This window comes from Panthera onca, chromosome B3, assembly GCF_046562875.1.
Source record: "Panthera onca isolate mPanOnc1 chromosome B3, mPanOnc1 haplotype 2, whole genome shotgun sequence".
NCBI classification, from domain to species: domain Eukaryota; kingdom Metazoa; phylum Chordata; class Mammalia; order Carnivora; family Felidae; genus Panthera; species Panthera onca.
This window is the reverse complement of record NC_138344.1, coordinates 118,992,084-119,012,147: the sequence shown is the minus strand read 5'-3', so window position 1 is coordinate 119,012,147 and position 20,064 is coordinate 118,992,084. Positions and strand designations below refer to the sequence as shown.

The window sequence follows — 20,064 nt, the reverse complement described above, 5'->3', positions numbered from 1 at the left end:
TGGTGTAAGAAAATGATACAGCTTCATTCTTCTGCATGTTGCTGTCCAGTTCTCCCAGCACCATTTGCTAAAGAGACTGTCTTTTTCCCATTGGATATTCTTTCCTGCTTTGTCAAAGATTAGTTGGCCATATATTTGTGGGTCCATTTCTGGGTTCTCTAGTCTATTCCATTGGTCTATGTGTCTGTTTTTGTACCAATACCATTCTGTCTTGATGATACAACTTTGTAATACAAGCTAAAGTTTGGGATTGTGACGCCTCCAGCTTTGGTTTTCTTTTCCAACATTATGGCTAGTCAGGGCCTTTTGTGGTTCCATACAAATTTTAGGATTGTTTGTTCTAGCTCTGTGAAGAATGCTGGTGCTATTTTGATGGGGATTGCATTGAATGTGTAGATTGCTTTGCTAGTATCAACATTTTAACAATATTTGTTCTTCTAATCTATGAACATGGGATGCTTTTCCATTTCTTTGTGTCATCTTCAGTTTCTTTCATAAGCTTTCTATAGTTTTCAGCATACAGATTTTTTTTTACCCCCTTGGTTAGGTTTATTTCCTAAGCATTTTATGGTCCTTGGTGCAATTGCAAATGGGATTGATTCCTTGATCTCTCTTTCTGTTGCTTCATTATTGGTGTATAGAAATGCAACTGATTTCTGTACACTGATTTTATATCCTGTGACTTTGCTGAATTCATGTATCAGTTCTAGCAGTTTTTTTTGTGAAGTCTTTCAGGTTTTCCATGTAGAGTATCATGTCATCTGTGAAAAGTGAAAGTTTGATTCTTCTTCTTTTTTTATTTTTTTTTAAGTTTATTTTTGCAGAGAGAGAGACAGAGAGACAGAGAGACAGAGCATGAGCATGAGCATGGGAAGGGCAGAGAGAGAGGGAGACACAGAATCTGAAACAGGCTCCAGGCTCGGAGCTGTCAGCACAGAGCCCAACGCGGGGCTCGAACTCATGGACAGCGATATCATGACCTGAACCGAAGTCGGACGCTCAACCGACTGAGCCACCCAGGCGCCCCTGAAAGTTTGATTCTTCTTTGCCAATTTGGATGCCTTTTATTTCGTTTTGTTGTCTGATTGCTGAGGCTGGGACTTCCAATACTATGTTAAACAACAGTGGTGAGAGTGGACATCCCTGTCGTGTTTGTGATCTCAGGCAGAAAGCTCTCAGTTTTTCCCCGTTGAGGATATTAGCTATGGGCCTTTCATATATATGGCTTTTATGATTTTAAGGTATGTTCCTTGTATCTTGACTTTCTTGAGGGTTTTTGTTAAGAAAGGATGCTGTATTTTGTCAAATGTTTTTTTCTGCATCTATTGGCAGAATCATATGGTTCTTATCCTTTTTCTGTTAATGTGATGTATCATGTTGATTGATTTGTGAATATTGAATCAGCCCAGCAGCCCAGGAATGAATCCCACTTGATCATGGCGAATAATTCATTTAATATAGTGTTGAATTCAACTTGCTAGTGTCTTGTTGAGAATTTTTGTATCCAGGTTCATCAGGGATATTGGCCTATAATTCTCCTTTTTAGTGGGGTCTTTGTCTGGTTATGGAATCAAGGTAATGCTGGCTTCATAGAAAGAGTCTGGAAGCTTTCCTTCCATTTCTGTTTTTTGGAACAACTTGAAAAGAATAGGTATTAAGTCTGCTTTAAATGTCTGGTAGAAGTTCCCTGGGAAGCCATATGGCCCAGGACTCTGATATGTTGGGAGATTTTTGATAATCGATTCCATTTCTTTGCTGGTTATTGGTCTTCAAATTTTCTGTTTCTTTACTTTTGAGTTTTGGTAGTGTGTGGGTGTCTAGGAATTTGTCCATTTCTTCCAGATTGTCCAGTTTCTTGGCATATAATTTTCCATAGTATTCTCTAATAATTTGTTGTATTTTTGTGGTGTTGGTTGTGATCTCTCCTCTTTCATTCGTGATTTTTATCAATTTGGGTCCTCTCTTTTTTCTTTTTGAGAAGTCTGGCTAGGGGTTCATCAATTTTGTTTATTCATTCAAGAAACCGGCTCTTAGATTCATTGACCTATTGTTTTTTTGGATTCTGTATTGTTTATTTCAGCTCTAATCTTTATTATTTCTCTTCTTCTGCTAGCTTTGGGCTTTCTTTGCTGCTGCCTTTCTGGTTCCTTTAGGTTTGAGGTTAGGTGATGTATTTGGGATCGTTCTTGCTTCTTGAGATAGGCCTGGATTGCAATGTATTTTCTCTTCTGTGTTTTTTTTCAAGCCCAGCTATTAGTCTTATGACTGTTATTCTAAATTCTTGTTCATATATATATAGTTTATATCTGTTTTGAGCAATTCTCTGGCTGGCATTTCTTCTTGGAATTCCTTTTGTGGAGAATTCTTCCATTTTGTCATTTTGGTCAGGTTTCTGTCTTGTACGTGTTTTATTTATTTTTATGTGTTTATTTTTATTTTTGAGAGAGAGAGAGGGAGAGAGACAGCATGAGTGGGGGAGGGGCAGAGAGAGCCGGAGACAGAATCTGAAGTAGGCTCCTCCAGGCTCTCAGCTGTCAGCACAGAGCCTGCGATGCAGGGCTCGAACTCATGAACTACAAGATCATGATCTGAGCCAAGGTTGGATGCTTAACTTAGCCACCCAGGCACCCCTGTCATGTACGTGTTTTAATAGCTTGTTATGTGTCCCATACCTGTGAGTGCTATATTAAAAACGGGTCATACGCTGTCCAGGGTCTGGCACTTCAGGAACTGTTTCCGGAGTATGTTGTGTGCACTCTGTTGTTGTGTATTTGGCTGCTCTATCCCCACTGCTCATAGTGGTGGATTGTTTGGACCTTCCACCAGGTGTGCTTTGGCATGTTCGTTGAAGCAACCCTGGAAAAAAGGAAAGGTGGGGGAACTTTATCCCAAACAAAGAGAACAACGAAAGGGGCCAAAAAAAAAAAAAAAAAAGACCAGGCAGAGAATCAAAGAAACTATACGGCTTGATCCAGAGAGAGAGAAGAAAATAAAGAAAGAGATACAGAAAGTGTGTAAAAAGAATAGAGTGAAAATGCCTGATTAAACAAACAACCAAAGCAGAGAAAGAAAGGAAAAGAGATATATGTACATATGTATATTATATTTTATATGTGTCTGTATGTAATATATAGACATAATATATATATTATATATTTATATACATTATATAAGTAGGAATTGACCAAAAATCAAATCAGAAACTATGAGCCTGATTCCAAAGGGGGGGAAAAAAAGAGGAGGATAGAAAGAAAAAGAAGGAAAGAAAAGAAAACCCAACAGACTAACATACAAAACTGCAGGACAGTTGTCTTTTGGGGCCTGGGACCGGTGGCTGTGCTGATCTGCAGGAGAGGCCGTCTGGCTCTGTCAGTGTCACTCTGGTTTGGTCAGTGTCAGTCCCGCTCCAGTAGATAAGCAGTTACCAGGTACGGAGGGGCAGGGTTTGGTCAGTGCATCGCTTCCACTGGGGGCCGCTGTCCTGTTCCCTGAAGCCCCACTGTGTTGGTGATGGGGAGAAAAATGGAGACGCCCCAGTCCCTCCTCCCTGGACCAGGGCTTGTCCCGGGCCTCCCAGGCGTTAGGCTAGTATTCAAAACCCTTAGATTCAAAAATCTTAAAGGATCCGCACCACACAGACCTGGTTCTAGGGTAACGCCACTCCACCCATCTGACAAAGGGCCTCTGGCTGGCCAGTTCCTGCAAGATCTTTTATCCTTTGTGGGGGCAATAAATCCTCGAACCACAGTACTCGAGGGAGGGGACTGTCCTCTCCCAATGTGCCCCTGAGATCACTACCGCGCCCAGGGGCTGACTCCCTTCCCCGCCAGGCATGTGCACTGGGCAGCGGCTCCGGTACAGAGAAAGTCACACACCCTTGAAAACGCTGATCTTCAGCTCCTACGGCTGTTTGCAAAGTAGACACTGGCACTCTCTGTATTTCTCGTGCCCCAGTCCGTGGTCTGGAGAGGGTTTTCTCTTGTCCAAACACAATATCATACTTCCATAGCCTTTCTCTCCCTTTTGTCTCTCCACAGAAGGGGTTGCCTCCCCTCCATTCCTGCACTGCCCATTTTATCTCTCCCAATTCTCATACACAAACCTCTGTCCCGTCAAGCTGCTCTGTCCACTTGCAGAGATTTTTCTGTGACTCTGCAGCCTGTATTCCTGGGTGTTCCAAGTGTTCTGACCTCAAAACAGCTGTGTTTGAGGGATGAGGGAAATCCCAGTCCCCCTACTTCTCTGCCATCTTAACTCCTCTCCATATAAATTTTAGAACAATATTTGCCGTATCTACCAAAACTCTTGGTGAGATTTTGATAGGAATGATATTAAACATGAATATCATTTGGAGAGGATTGACATTTTTACTATGTTGAGTTTTCTAGTTCGTGAACTTGGTGACCTCTGACTTTATGTGGACCTTTTCATTTCTTTCACTAGCATTTTTTAGTTTTCAACATACTACATGTACATGTGTTCTTAGATTTCCACCTAAGTATTTCTGAGTTTTTTTGTTTCTTTGTTTTGCGGTTGTTTAGCGCCAATTTCTGAGGCCTGCCTCACTTGTAGGTTCCCAGTGAGACTGTAGACACAATGTAGCTTTCAGTTCTGTTTCCTGTGAGTCCTTTTCTCCTTTTGTTTAGTGCAGCAGTGGTTAGAAATTTGTGAAAATGAGTTCCCCGGTTCATTTGACTTAATCTTTTTCTTTCTTTTTCTCATCCTCTTCATGGTGGTGTTTATCCCTAAGAATTGGGCAGGACCCAGCTCTCTGGGACTCACTGATTGAAGAGATCTTTGTGCTCTGATAAGCTGCCTGCTAAGGATTAGATTCCATTGTCTGTTTCAGGAATGGTGGTTCCTTCCAAGACCAAAATAGTGTGCCATTTTTCTACTCTTGTATTGACCTGTGGACAGCCACACACCCTTCAAATAGTGCCCCGAGACGAGTACGACAACCCTACCAACAATTCCGCGTCCTTGAGAGATGAGCACAATTACAGTTTGTCCATTCATGAGGTAAGCAGCTTCCCTTCTCTGTGTGCTCCTTTTCTGTCATTCTCACCCTTACTGATTCACTTCCTCTCATCTCCACCTTGACTTCTGTACTGTCCTTCCTTCATCTGACAGTGCCCAATCCCATTAGTAATTATGAGGCTTAGATTAACTTGTAATAGGAGAGTTCTTTGTAAAGAGTAAACTGCCATGCACTAGGGCAAATTTTCTATGTTCACCGATGCTCGGTTTTCCTCTTGTAGCTCGGTCCTCAAGAAGAAGAGAGCTCTGGTGTCTCGTTTGAGAAGTCTGTGACCTCCAACAGGCAGACCTGCCAGGTGTTCTTGCGACTCACCCTGCATTCTCGTGGCTGCTTCCATGCCTGCATTTCATACCAAAATCAGCCAATCAATAATGGTGAATTTGACATCATTGTCCTAAGTGGTGAGTTGAAAGAAAAGCTCTGATTTAGCCCTGGTCCCAGGCCACTTGTTCTTTGTGTTGTCTGCGTTCTTCTGACCAACCTCACAAACATTTGCCATCTGAGCCACACTTGGCTTAGAGTCCTCTGGACTAAAGGTCTAGTGACAGGTCTTTCCTTTTCTCCCACGTCTCCTACTTTACAACCTTGTTCCTTGTTACTGCTTCAGAGAATGAGAAGAATATTGTCGAACGCAACGTGTCCACCTCGGGAGTGAGCATTTACTTTGAGGCTTATCTTTATAATGCCACCAACTGTACCAGCACACCTTGGCACCTTCCCCCCATGCACACGAGCTCCTCCCAGCGCCGGCCTTCCACAGCCATGGAGGAGGAAGATGAAGACTCACCCTCTGAGTGCCAGACCCCTGAGAAGCTGAAGAAACCGAAGAAGGTGTACTGCTACGTGTCCCCAAAGGTTGGACCGCTCGCTCTTGTCCCAAAATCCCCTTGCCTAAACCTGCATATATTTAGCGATCGGTAATAAAACCACAAAGCATTAGTGTGAGAGTCAGGGCAAGATCTTTGACTTGTAGGTTTTCTGGGATACCAAGAGAGGCTACTTAAGCTTGAGCAGAAGATTGCGCCCCCCCCCCCCCCCCCCCCATTTTGCTGCACATGTTTGGACTGGACTGGATTAAGACTCTGTCTAGAAGGTCTGTGTACCTTGGTGCTTTAGAGCACCTGAGGCGTTCTGCCCTTTGATTGTTCTGGGAAGGTGTTTCAAGGAATGGCTCTCAGAGTTTTAAAGAAAGCTACTTTTGACCATTAAAAATTTTTCACTAGTATAAAAATTACTGTTGGCCCCTTCTGCTGTTTTGAAACAATTTGATCTTTCATTCTTGGATTCATGAAACCACAATAAATTCATGTCTCTCTCAGGCTACAAGATTGGAACACAGAAATTTTGGCAGAGGCAGGGAGGTGAACTTCCCAAGGCCCCTGAGCTAAGAGGCACTTTGTGTTAGGATTTTCTTTTGAGTATTTGTATTTTGCTTATTCATTCAGACCTCGGAAAGCTGAGCTCTTGAAACATCCCATTCTATCCCTTTAATCTCATAACCAAAACTGAGTCCCAATTCCGTTCTACTTCAGACTTTGCTAAGTGTCATTAAAAGCTTGTCCTGCTTTGAACTAGGGGAGTGGGAATGAGGGCCAGGGTGAGGTACAGATGAAGCTAGTTTGACCACGAGGTGGTAATTGTTAAAGCTGATGATGGGTTCATCATACCATTTTCCCTTGTTTAGCATGTGTTTGAAATTTTCTTAATGAAGAGTTTGTTTGAAATCAAGAAAAAGCCAGATCTGTACATTTAGATAACAGGTTTTTTTTTTAGATTAAAAGTGATTGGTTTTGTCTTTTTCTTTTTTATAATGGTATAAAGAGACCCTTCTTTATTCTCACCTATTTTTATGCGCTTTTTTGTTTGCAACCACAGACCACCTTTACCCTCCCATCCCCCACCTGGCCTCCCGTGGCAAATCCTGGGTACCGTTCTTTTTTTTTTTTAATTTTTTTTTTTTTTAATGTTTATTTATTTTTGAGACAATGCGAGAGACAGAGTGCAAGCAGCAGAGGGGCAGAGCAGACAGAGGGAGACACAGAATCTGAAGCAGGCTCCGGGCTCTGAGCTGTCAGCCCAGAGCCAGACGCGGGGCTCAAACTCACGAACTGTGAGATCATGACCTGAGCCAAAGTCAGATGCTTAATCGACTGAGCCACTCAGGGGCCCCCCTGGTTACCATTCTAATAGAGATAAAGCAGCGGGTAGGGGCCACAGGTATCTCCTGTCCATTGAGGAAGTCTGAGCAGCACTCAGCTGAACAGAAGGAGATTTTGATTGTTTCTAGGTAAAATGTTTACTCATAAAGTGAAAATCTGATCTCAGACATTTAGAACTGGTAGTAAGACTTGAATAGGAAGATTATAAAATGTCTCTGTGTGAAATTGCATTGTCAGAGTAATATTTTCAGTTTGCCTGTTTTAAGATAGAATTGATGTTATTTATTTTATTTTAGTACTAAAAAAGTATCCTCTTTGTCCCTAGAGAGAAAGGGTTATGAGGAATGGAGGTAGGGACTCTGGTTTTTTAATTACAGTACCCAGATAGACCCTTTTTATTTATCACTCACTTCCTTTTCTGTATGTTGTCCCTCCAGCAATTCTCAGTGAAGGAGTTCTACCTGAAAATCATTCCCTGGCGCCTTTATACCTTCCGAGTATGCCCAGGAACAAAAGTAAGTTGAACCTTACATTTGGTTTATGCTGAGCAGGCTTCAATTCTGGAATGTTTCAGCCTTTCGTTTATTCCTAGAAGGGCTTTTGGTGTTTCTGGAAGTTCTTACTGTGCACACGGAATTCATTGCCGAATAATGAAAGGGTAGTCTTTTGTCCTCACGACATGGCATGAAGAATACAGAAGTTCTAGAAAGACACATGCCTAAAGAAACAAGAATTAGTAGCAAATCAGAATTCTTCAACCGTTCTCTTTTGCCCCGAGACTAAGTTAATGGAGAAGGTGTTGGCAGTTCTGGCCCAAGCTTGGTTTTCCAACATGCTAAAGCTAACTCTTTTAGAATCAGCATTCTCGTTTATTAAAAACATTTGTTTTAACTTTCCGAGCTTTTGGAATCTAAAGGCAAATTGCTTTCCTCCAGCCAGTTTGCCCAACCTCATCAGGTATTTGTATATCCTTCCTGCCTTCAACAGTGTATGTGTGTTTTTATATGTGTATGTACACACACACACACACACACACACATACACACACACACATACATTTACCTATAATAACATTGATAGTTTTTTTATTTGTTTAAATTCTCGTTAGTTAACATACAGCGCAATATTGGTTTCAAGAGTACACCCTTCTTATATTTTATGTTAGGAGGTCTGTATTGTTAACCTGCGATCCTCACTAAAGGCAGTCTCTGTGACTCCAGTAATTTAACATAAGATTGGATTGTAGAGCACGGAGATGAAAAACAGCGATACACTCCTAGTAGGTACTCACTTAGAGAAAACAGGCTTAACCTGTTTGTTGGGTGGCACTGAAGGTTAGGGATAGGGAAAGTTTTTGCTGGATTTGAGGGTTTTATACTAAACCTTTTCTTTTGTCCTTTGTTAGTTTTCATACCTCGGCCCCGACCCCGTTCATAAGCTCCTGACACTGGTGGTAGATGATGGCATTCAGCCGCCCGTGGAGCTCAGCTGTAAGGAGAGGAACATTCTAGCAGCCACTTTCATCCGCTCTCTCCATAAGAATATAGGTAAGATTGGACAGGGATTCTGACAGGGAAGGCAGTGACCCCAGCCACGCTGGGCGTCTGAAGGTGTGGTGTGGACTGCACAGGTGTCTTGAGATGAGGCTGTGATCATGATGGATCTTCTTGCTCCTCAGGAGGCTCCGAGACCTTTCAGGACAAGGTGAACTTTTTCCAGCGAGAGCTTCGGCAGGTGCATATGAAAAGACCACATTCCAAAGTCACCCTGAAGGTCAGCAGACACACATTGTTGGAATCGGTGCGTAAAGTTTCATTTCCGTTGTCAGTTGTCAGGATTTTGCAACTAGAAACCTCTTTGGTGTTTGGTTATGTTCTGCAGGTTGAAACCCCGATTTCCCTTCTCTTTAAACATCTCTGTTAAAAACTGCTCTTCTCTTTGTTTGATTATGTACTGAGTTTGGAGTAGATTTGTTCAAGACCTGTTATTCAGGGGAGAGACTTGTTGACACGTCGGCTTTATAATCTGTACCGAACTTGTTCCTGAACCATCTCCTGGAACTTGTGTGGGGGGAAGGTAGAAGTAGTGGTTGACAGAAGAAAGTTCTTATTCTTGAATCCCTGGAATAGAAGAGCTCTTGTTGGATTAAAAGGAAATGATTTTTGTTGTCACTGGTCTGATGGAAAAGGAGCACCTGATGTGTGTCTGTCTCCACTGCGCAGACACTGGCATAATTCTTGCATTCCTCAAGAATGAGAAGGTTTGGTCCCTGTCCAGAAAGTGTTTGTGATGTTTGGCTCTGGCAGGTGTGACTGGAAACCCCTTTTCTCAGCCACATTCCCTGTGTGGCATGGCTCCCTGTCTGAACATAGCCTGTGGATAAAGATTTCTAGTGAACACTGTACTTGAAAACCAGGACTCCTTGGTTCTCTTGCTGACAGCTTACTAATTTGAGTCCTTTTTATTTCTCCATGTAAGAGTTTTCTAATTAATAAAATGAGCATAAAAAAAAAAAAAAGCTTCAAAACCTCCCAACAAAGCAATGGTATAAAGATGAATTAGGTTGTTTTTTAAAATCTTAAGTTTCTTCTGGAGATCTGTGCATTTTAAATAATAAGATGGCATGGTTAAAGCTTACATCTGAGTACTGTCTCTCTTCCAAGTACTAATGGTTACAGGGACAATGGCATTGTTCTTGTGTTTTTGTGTTGAACACCCAAGAGATGCCAGCCAGTCTTCTGACAGTTTCCTTCCCTTCACTGCTTTTCAGTCTCTGAAAGCTACTCGGAATTTCTCCATCTCAGATTGGAGCAAGAACTTTGAAGTGGTTTTCCAAGACGAAGAAGGTCAGTTTTAAAATTTCGTATTCTTTTCCTTTTTAAGTTTATTTATTTTGAGAGAGAGAGAGAGAGAGAGAGAGAGAGATGGGGGGTGGCAGAGAGAAGGGAGTAGAGAATCCCAAGTAGAGCCCCATGCGGGGCTCCATCCCATGAGCCGTGCGATCATGACCCAGATCAAGAGTTGGACACTTAACCGACCGAGCCACCCACGTGCCCCTCATATTCATTTTCCTGGGATCTCTGATCTCCCGTGTTTCCATACTAGGGGGCATTAGCTCAGTGAACAAAATATCTTGAGTCCTTTAATCCTACAGAAAGGGATGGGGTTTCCAAGAAAAAAAAAAGCCCGCAGTTTATGTGGGTTGGAATGGGGAAACGCTCACGTAGTGGAATGGAAGGAAGGTGGAGAGTGTTGAATGATGAATAAAGGAACACAAGTAACAAGAGGTGGTAGGCCAGAGTCCCTTTTTATTTTTATTATACCTTTCAGCTCTGGACTGGGGAGGGCCTCGCCGGGAATGGTTCGAGCTAATCTGCAAAGCATTATTTGATACCACCAATCAGCTCTTCACCCGATTCAGTGACAACAACCAAGCATTAGTGAGTTTGCGACTTCCCTGTGGGCGGGTGGAAAATGTCGAGTGCATCACAATATGTAACTCCAACGAGGGTTTGAGATCATGCAACTGTCCTGGAAATCTGACAACCTGTGTCTTGTTCTTAATCTCGATACTTACAGTATGAACCAATTAGATTGCCTCCCTCTTCTTTGCCTTTATTATTTCATGTGCAAAATAAGAGAAAATGCAGACGATGAGTATTTGACTAAAAAGTATTTTAATGCAATGGCCATTCTACTAATTACTATTATAATGATTAAGCCACTTTTCTCAAAACATACCTAAGGCCATTGACTTTTGAACTAGATCTTTGACTAGGCAGAGGTATAAACAGTAGAGAAGTAGACTTCGTTTGAAAGAATTTCAGGTTTAGGGAAAAGACCTCCTGTTATCCATTGGTTAACTTCCATACTCAGCCAGGGACCACAGACTTAACGTAAGATTCTTCGATTTACTATAAGTCTATCTTTGCCCTCTATCTTCCAGTCAGTCTAAATTACTCATGTTAGTTACCAAACAACTAATGGCATTTAGACAACTCTTTGAGTCTAACATTGAAATTCTTGCTTCCTTGGGATGGAGTTGTTGGGGAGGGTCTTTCCAGAACCAGGCTTGAAGAAAAATGGCCCATAGCCTTTATTTATTTATTTTTTTAATATTTATTTTTGAGAGGGAGGGAGGGAGAGAGAGAGAGCGCATAAACTCAGGAGGGGCAGAGGGTGGGGGTGGGGAACAGAGGATCTGAAGTGGCTCTGGGTGGACAGCAGCAGCGAGCCTGATGTGGGGCCAGAACTCATGAACTGTGAGATCATGACCCGAGTCAGGGTCAGAAGCTTAACTAACTGAGCCACTCAAGTGCCCCAGAGCCTTTTAATCTCTTTCTTTCACAGGTACATCCCAATCCTAATCGCCCTGCTCATCTGCGCTTGAAGGTGTATGAGTTTGCAGGGCGGTTGGTGGGCAAGTGTCTCTATGAGTCCTCTCTAGGAGGAGCCTACAAGCAATTGGTCCGAGCTCGATTCACCCGCTCTTTTTTGGCCCAGATCATAGGCCTACGTATGCATTATAAGGTAATGTCTTAGGTATGTGTTTTTACCAAGGCTCCTGGCCATTAATTCTGGAATTCCTCCACTCTGCGCTCATTGTTCTTAAGGGGGGAGGGGTAAGTGGTTCCAAGCAGTTACAAATTGCCTTTCTGGGTACGAGTAGTCATGTTCTGTTGTCTTTCTGTCTTCTCAGTACTTTGAAACAGATGACCCAGAATTCTACAAATCTAAAGTTTGCTTCATCCTCAACAATGACATGAGTGAGATGGAGCTGGTCTTTGCAGAAGAGAAATATAATAAATCAGGTCAATTGGATAAGGTGAGAAAGAGAACCAAAGCCTTGGGTCCCATGGTTCCCAGCCTGCTCTACAGCAGGGCTGTCAAATGGAGCTTTCCGCAATGATGGAAATGTTCTTTACCTGGGCTGTCTTTTGGACACCCAGCATGTGGCTTGTTATCCACCAGATAACTGAATTTTTCACTTTATTTCATTGTCATTAATGTAAGCACGTGAGGCTAGTGGCAACCATATCAGGACATTGCATCCCAAGGTTGATGATCTTGGCCCATTTAATGGAGCGAAAGACACATGTACCCATATATCCTACCCACTCCTCCTTTCCAGTAGAAAAAGAACTTAGTGATAATGAAGTGTCACTGCATAAGTAGCTTTGGGGGGACGGCAGTGTCCCAAAGGTCAGTAGAGGCTTAATTTGGGATCATAGAGACATGAGGCTCTTGCTGACAAGGAACCGTAATATCTTCCTGTTCCGTCCCCACTAGTTGACCAGGTCAGAGAAGACTCACTCCGATACCCTAGTAGCTAGTAGAATGTGCTGTGGTAGGACCGCTGAAGCTTAGTAAGTATATGAAACCAGGTGTGTTGTGAGGTTGAGGGTGCAGCAGACGCCCATTGCTGTGATGGAGTTCGTTAATGCTGTGTTTATGGGACGTAGCGGCTGAGTGTCGTCAACTCCCAGCCACAGCCTCCCCCGTCTCTTTTGCCTCTTCTTTCAGGTGGTAGAGCTCATGACAGGTGGAGCTCAAACCCCAGTCACTAATGCGAATAAAATCTTCTATTTAAATCTACTGGCCCAATATCGACTGGCCAGTCAAGTGAAAGAGGAGGTGGAACACTTCTTAAAAGGTGAGAGCCTGTCTGTTCTTGGTCTTGAGAGAAAAATCCCTGTATCCACAACGTGGGTCTGGCTTTAACTTGGCTACTTTGTTTCAGGTCTGAATGAGTTGGTCCCTGAGAACCTTTTGGCCATTTTTGATGAAAACGAGCTTGAAGTAAGTGCTTGCAATTGCAGACCCCCATTCTTGACTGGGTATTTGAGTGTGCACGCAGGAACCAGCTTGTTGTGTCTTCTCTTATGAGATGAGGTGGGGAGGTCCTTCGTTCTAGAGTTGGTTTCCCTTTTGTGACCCTCCCATGCATTTACCCTTTCTCCAGCTTTCAGAACATTAGAATGTGAAAAGTAGAAACAGTAGCTAATTACCCTTGAAGAGTAATAATTAATAGTCATTTATTCATCAAATATTATTGATAACTGGTTGAATAGTAAAGAACATTGGTATTGTGTGCAGTCCTTGTAAATCCCATGACATTTAAAGTTGATTTTAGGGAATAATAGAATATTTTGTTCAGAGATTATTTATTGTCTCCTGTATGAGACACTTACACAAACGTCCTTTGGACATTTGAAGCATTAGAGAACTAGCAGTGAATAGGACAAAGCCCCTGCCATCATGGAGCTATGTCCCAGGGAAGGAGACAAACCAAAAGATGTGACATATTTCAAAGCTTGGGGTCACAACGCTATATAGTTAATATATTCTTATTCAGATCCTGTAACAACCGAAAAATGCTATAAGATGGTGAATGCCATTCTGTAATTATCAAAATAGAACTTGTGGGCAAAAAATAAAATCAGTTGGTTACTTATTTGTTGCTCACAGATGATACATACAAGGCAACTTACCAGTTCCCACTTCACACAGCTTTTATGAAGAGTGTGTTTTTGCAAACTGTTGCCTGTAAGGAGGAAATTCTTCAAAAATGAGAAAACAAAAAAGTCGTTTCACGTGGTCTTATAGAGTGTTTATTCTTATTAACTGAATTGGCTTCAAGAACAAGAATTAAAGCCGGTGCAATTTTCATCACATTTGTACCTTCATACATGAAATTCAAACAAAATGAACGCTCCATCTCTCAGCCTAAAGTTTCCCGTAGATTATCATCTAGTGCTGTTTATTTTGGGGGCTGAGGAATAGCTAGCTACTGGTGTATTTTGTTTTACCATGAAGCATGGCATTTGTAACAACGTTTAAAAGTGAGTAGGAAGGAAGGACACAGTCTCTTCCAGTTACTCGGCACTCTACTCGCACTCATTAGCTTAGCAGGTTCTTCTTGAAGGAGGCAAGGCTCCTCAGGTTTAATTTGGGCATTTCTGGTCTCTTGATTAGGATGTATCTTTTTTTTTTTTTTTTTAAACATTTATTGATTTTTGAGACAGAGACAGAGAGAGACAGTGCAGACTGGGGAGGGGCAGAGAGAGAGGGAGATACAGAATCCAAAGCAGGCTCCAGGCTCTGAGCTGTCAGCATACAGGCTGACGTGCGGCTCGGACTGACGAACCACGAGATCATGACCTGGGCCGAAGTTGGACGCTTAACGGACTGAGCCACCCAGGCGCCCCAAGATGTATCATTTTTTATAACTATTGAGTAAGTACTCACAGTCTGCTAAGTCACATGCTGGTGCCTGAACCAAATTAGGATATCAACAAGATGTTTAGGCCTCTGAAGTCATTAATGTTCTCATTTTTTTGGTATACTTTTTAATTTATCTGATCAAGTAGAGGCCGGGCTAAAGGGACGGTAGTAAAAGTTCAGTCCACAAAAGAAGGATGGATCCCAATCCACAAAAGAAGGGAGACAGAAAAGGCCATCTGAAATATTCATAGGAGCTGGGACTTTTCATCAGAGGGAATGGGCCTGCCTTTTCTTCCTGGTGTTCCTAGGCTCTCTCCAAAGCAGACTCAGTAAATACTTGGTTCTTTTTTTGTCCTTTGTTTCAATTCAAAATAGTCTACAGCAGTAGTTTGTTTTTTTTTTAAAACAAGAAAGCAGTTCTTATTCTGTATGCCTTTTTATTTTATTTTTTTAGAGAGAGAGAGCTTGTGTGAGTAGGGCAGAGGGAGAGAGAGAATCTTAAGCAGACTACGAACCCAGTGCCGAGCCTGACACAGGGCTCGATCCCACGGCCTTGGGATCATGACCTGAGCCAAAATCAAGAGTCAGATGTTGAATCGACTGATCACCCAGTAGTTCTTAATTAGGGGTGCACATCAGTAACAGGAAACTTTTTCAAAATACACAAGTTCCTAACCCATTCCTGGAGATTTTGATTCCGTAGGTCTGGGGTAAGGCTTTGGGCATCTACATGTTTTTTTTAAAAAGCTGTGTGATTTTTACCACGCTGGTTAGGAACCATTGGCCTGTTATAATTAATTTTCCTAAAGCAGAGTTCTGGCATTATGATCTCACCTTATGGTCTTTTTCCTGGTGTTTTCTTTATTCCATATTTTGCATGTTAACACAGGCAATTTTGACCTTATGTTGCGTCTTTGTCCCCTGACTGTCCTGGTAACACCTGACTATCTTCTCCAGCTGCTGATGTGTGGGACTGGGGACATCAGTGTGTCTGACTTCAAAGCCCACGCAGTGGTCGTTGGCGGCTCATGGCATTTCAGAGAAAAGGTAAGTGGGCCAAACTTCCTTTCATTGGATTTGTGCCCTGTTACAAGGAAAAGCTTTCAGAAGAGGAGTATCCAGGAGTCAGAGAGGCAGACGTATCGACTGGGAAAAAATGACACATGAGGGAGAGACAGGTGGTTGTCCAGGCAGAAGGGAGCCCTGGTCCCTCGGGCTGTTGTGCTGCCTGCCACAGGAGTCGTGCGTGAGAAATGCAAAGGAATAGAACCAGGCAATCAACGACCACCCTGCTGACTGTGTGACAACAGAAATTCCTAAAGAGGTTGTCGACTGTAACCATTGCTACCCTTGTCGCCCACTTCAGAGTATCCTGTTCTCTCCCCAGGGGTCAGATCCTAGGCTGCACACTTGTGTGTGACCCCACCTTGTGCTCTCTCTCTCTGGCAGGTCATGAGATGGTTCTGGACTGTGGTTTCCAGTCTGACCCAGGAGGAGTTGGCTCGGCTGCTACAGTTCACAACAGGCTCCTCTCAGCTACCACCCGGAGGTTTCGCTGCCCTCTGTCCCTCATTCCAGATTATTGCTGCTCCGACCCACAGCACGCTCCCGACTGCACACACGTGGTGGGTACCAAACCGTCCAGTGCACGCTCACGGGGGAGGGTCGTCCCAGCCCCTGCCAGTGCTTCTGGCAGTGTGAGTTAATCCCTTCTCCCCTTGCCCTTCCAGTTTTAACCAGCTGTGCCTCCCCACGTATGACTCGTACGAAGAGGTGCACAGGATGCTGCAGCTGGCCATCAGTGAGGGCTGCGAGGGCTTTGGCATGCTCTGACCGCCCTCCTGCCATCCACCTGGCCCTGTGCTTTCCGGAGCACCTGGGTGCACGTAACAGCGTGATAACACTGACCCAGACATCCACGTAACGTACACGGAACCATCGGCCAGAAGCTGCTGCATGCTCCCCAGTAGCTGGAGTATTTGGTCATCTGTGAGCTGGATCCTTCCCTTGCTGCTCCCTACACATCTCTCCCACAGGCCACTTGGGCACGGTGTGTCATGTGAGCTGCTCACTCAGTCACGAGAGGCGGACCGTGCTGCCGTAACTTCATTTGGTTCTTAGAAGATCTCAGTGGCAGGAGCTGCTTCAGTAGCTGAGGAAGATTACACAAAGGGCTCAGCTTTCTTAGAAGGCTGGCCTCCGCCTTGCTCAGCCTCCTCTGCTGGTGTCCCTGAGAGATCCCCTCTGCAGCCCTCACTACTTGACCTGAGGTGATGTGAGTCCCTCTTGTGGGCATGGTGATTGCCTCTTCTCACCGGGAGCCGGGAGAAGCACCTCGAGGAAGGGACCCACATGAGCCACATGAGCAGTCTTCATTTTTGTCCCTCTGCACAATGGCAGGCTCAGGCCATGGTACTGGACTACCTCTAATGGGGACTGATAGCACAAAAGGATTTTTTTTGTGTGGTGTCAGAACTGGAAAAGGAGCTTTTTCCCTGAAGGCATTTCTGGAAACGATCATTAATCCATAAAGAACTCTCTACGCTTTTTTTTGAGTTTGAGCCAGTGAGAAAAACAGACCCAAGAATGTGAAAGATAGCTGGGCTATAGCTTCCAGTGCCGAATATGATTTTCCCTTAGGGCCTGGGACACGTCTAGGCACATGGCTGGCTTGAAGACTACTGACGTTTGTCCCCGAGTTTGTTCTTTACACTGAGGTGTGGCTGGGCCTGGCCACTTACCTTCAACTTATTCAGTCTGCTAAGAGCTTGGGATTCTTTAGCTTTCTACGGAAGAAAATTTTGTAGCAAGGGATTGAGACAGTAAAAATAGCATGCTAATGATGCCTGGTTCTCTCTTTGCTTGGTTTTCTCTGGCAGCACTGAGGCAAGGGAAAAGGGACCTGTGGCTCAATCACAGGTCCTTGGGGTCAGGGCACAAGAACATACATAGAAGAGCTGTGTCAAACAACAAACAGCCAGCTGCTCAGTGACTTCACTCTGTCAGTTGCCAGCAGGAGTCCCAGTGGAGGGAGGACGATCTAGTAGGTTCGGTTACACGATGACTGAAGAGAACCTGCAGCTGTCTCTTGGAAGATCACACCATCCTTTCTCATTACAGTTTGAATACACACATCTTGAAGACTCAGACTCTCATCAACTCTCCAAATTTCTGTGTTTAAGAAGGCTTTGCTGCAAGCTACCCTTCTCAACGGGGCATTCAACTCTGAGAATATTACAAGCCATCCTTACTGCCAAAACCAGCAAGTACAGAGGCCAGAGATGAGGCAGGACTTATGGCAATGCCCTGGCCTCGTGGAAGCATGTCTGAGCCCTCCCGTTCCCAGGGATCACAAGGAACAAGCCCTCCCGAGCTGCTCCCGCTGCTGCCTGACCTCACTCCTTCGCAGTCGTCATTTGTCCTTGGCATGGGTGCCGACCTCACTCATTCTTGGGGTCTGGGATCCAGCGTCAGGGCCTCGACACCCACAGGGTCCTCCATGCCACACGGTCACTGCTCTCCTCAGGGACCAGGACAAGGTGCTGCTGCTCGCCCCAGTGTCTTCCCATGGGACACATGCAGGCGAGTTTCGTCATCACCCTGGACAAGGCGACGTTGCCCCTCGGGCCTGGAGGGGGGCTTCCAGCTGGGGGTACGTGGGCTGGTTCTGCTGTCCTTGGCAGTTGATCCTCTTCTGGACTCTGCATTCTCCCCTCCGTGGCCCTCCAGAGACTGCTGCTGGAGCTCGATTTGATTTTCTTGGCTAGATCTGTCATTTTAAGCTCCAGTCATAGCACTTTTCAGAGCATCCTGGGTGCCACCGCGGCTGGCTGCGGCCGCTTGCGTGCCTGTGGTGGGCCTCGGCCCCAGGGTCTTTGTGTAACAAAACCCTTTGATACTGTTGTGGTTTTCTACTCTTCAGGGTACTCCCTCTCCCAAGTCTGTTCAGAAGTATCTTCGCTCGGTTTGGCCTTTTCCTTTTCTCTTTTTTCTAATCTTGCTCTGGTACTAGTCAATATGGGAGAAAAAGGTACATGTCAGAGAGAAGGGGGAATATGTGTTACTTCTCGGGCAATTTTTACTTTCGTGTTTCTTCTTTTGGCCAGTTCTTTTGTTGATGCCCTTGTGGCCCAGGTACTTGGGGGAGGCGGGCTGAACGACTGGCCTTTTAGTGTCTTTGAGGGAAGTCAAGCAGCAAGTGAACACCAGGGAGAGCATCAGCGTGTTTTCTAGAGACCAAGCCCTGCTGCAGGTCCGTCAGGCCAGGCAAAGGGGCCAGGCAGCTGTAGTGAGACTGTAAATATTTTGTACAGGAAATAAATATCGAAAAGGGTTATGTAGCGAGTGACTCTTCTTTAAGTGGCGACTCAGGGCTCAAACTGGAGGTGGGGAAGGAAAGGAAAGATTTGGAAATGTTTTTGCATTTTCCCAGTAATTCTTTCAGAAGCTCCCAGCGCCAGGTAGAACGTGCGCACAGAGCCGTGGCCTGTCCCAGCTCTTCTCGCGCCTCCGTCCTTCCCTGACCGCCGTCCCTGATGCCGGGCAGGGCCATGGTGCCTGACAGGTGCTTGCGCCCACCTCCTAAACAAGAAACCAGTTTGGCAAGAGCAGAGGGTGTCTGTTTTCATCAGTCTTTTAAACATGAATTTGTTGTTTTACTGTGTAAGAAACTCAGCATAGAAAATTTGGAAATAAAAAGCACGAGAGAAATAATTCACCTGCCATCCAGCGGTAACCACTGTTAAGTGATGTGTATAGCCTTCTGGTTTGTATACAATCACGTTTATTTCCACGCCTCCTCTCCCCCTCCCCACCCTCCCGAAGTGGGCTGGCATGGCAGACAAAAATACTGCCTCTCAAAAAGTTTGGAGGGGAGGGGCACGTGGTACCAATTCTTTTCCAACCAAAGGTAAGCGTGGCAGAAAACCAGACCTCGGGGCCCTGGCCTTACTGGGGAAGTAATCTTGGTGTCATTACTTATTGGTTCCCAATTGGGAAAATTGGAAGATCAACAAAATTCCGTTTGGAATTGTGTTTAAAGTACTGATTTTTGCCCCATCTCCCAGACCTAGTGAATTGGAATCTTAAGTTTGAACGCCACCCTTAGAGTGCTGTCACTCTACTCCCACCTCCTCAAGCTTCTGAGTGATATGAGATGTCCTTAAAAAAACACAGTTCTGCCCCTCTAACTTCATGTTTTTAGGTTACCAGTCCTACGTCTTTTATACTTGCTGTTCTCATGGCTTTGAGTGAGTCCCTGGGAATGGTCATCATTGATTGATTTTAGCCTATCATGAAGTTATTCTTAAGACTCAAGAGGGTGGCCGGATTGCTCTTGAATTAACACAGTAAGTACTAACTTTAGCCTGTCATGCACTGTTACCTCTGAGCCACTGCAGTGAGCCCTCTGACCTCTGCCCAGCCACATTTCTCTGAGAACCACAATAGAGATTCTCTGACAGGTGGCTTGACCCAGAGGCTCCTTGTCTCTACTTCTGCTTCACTTAGACCCTCAAGCATAATTGAACACCTTCAGGTATTCTGTAATACTTTTATTTAAAACAAATTTCCTTTTTTTCTTTTGAGATGTAACATATATACAAAGAAAAGGTCAACAGGCAGGCACAATTTAATAATTACAAA

The 20,064-nt window shown here is 44.3% G+C and overlaps 1 protein-coding gene across 9 annotated transcripts in view; it reads left to right on the top strand.

The window, feature by feature from the left end:
* The window catches only part of AREL1 (apoptosis resistant E3 ubiquitin protein ligase 1), a 47,781-nt gene extending 28,636 nt beyond the window's left edge, over positions 1-19,145 (top strand). For all 9 annotated transcript variants that reach the window (XM_078448026.2, XM_078448027.2, XM_078448019.2 and 6 more), the window contains 15 exons: positions 4,850-5,019; positions 5,259-5,439; positions 5,646-5,893; positions 7,635-7,712; positions 8,603-8,744; positions 8,876-8,997; positions 9,968-10,043; positions 10,528-10,637; positions 11,548-11,727; positions 11,897-12,022; positions 12,721-12,850; positions 12,938-12,996; positions 15,379-15,468; positions 15,871-16,046; positions 16,152-19,145. In XM_078448026.2, coding sequence (XP_078304152.1) covers positions 4,850-5,019; positions 5,259-5,439; positions 5,646-5,893; positions 7,635-7,712; positions 8,603-8,744; positions 8,876-8,997; positions 9,968-10,043; positions 10,528-10,637; positions 11,548-11,727; positions 11,897-12,022; positions 12,721-12,850; positions 12,938-12,996; positions 15,379-15,468; positions 15,871-16,046; positions 16,152-16,254 — 1,991 coding nt within the window. In that variant the 3' untranslated portion in view covers positions 16,255-19,145. The remainder of the gene's footprint in view (positions 1-4,849; positions 5,020-5,258; positions 5,440-5,645; positions 5,894-7,634; positions 7,713-8,602; positions 8,745-8,875; positions 8,998-9,967; positions 10,044-10,527; positions 10,638-11,547; positions 11,728-11,896; positions 12,023-12,720; positions 12,851-12,937; positions 12,997-15,378; positions 15,469-15,870; positions 16,047-16,151) is intronic.
* The last annotated feature ends 919 nt before the right edge of the window (positions 19,146-20,064 follow it).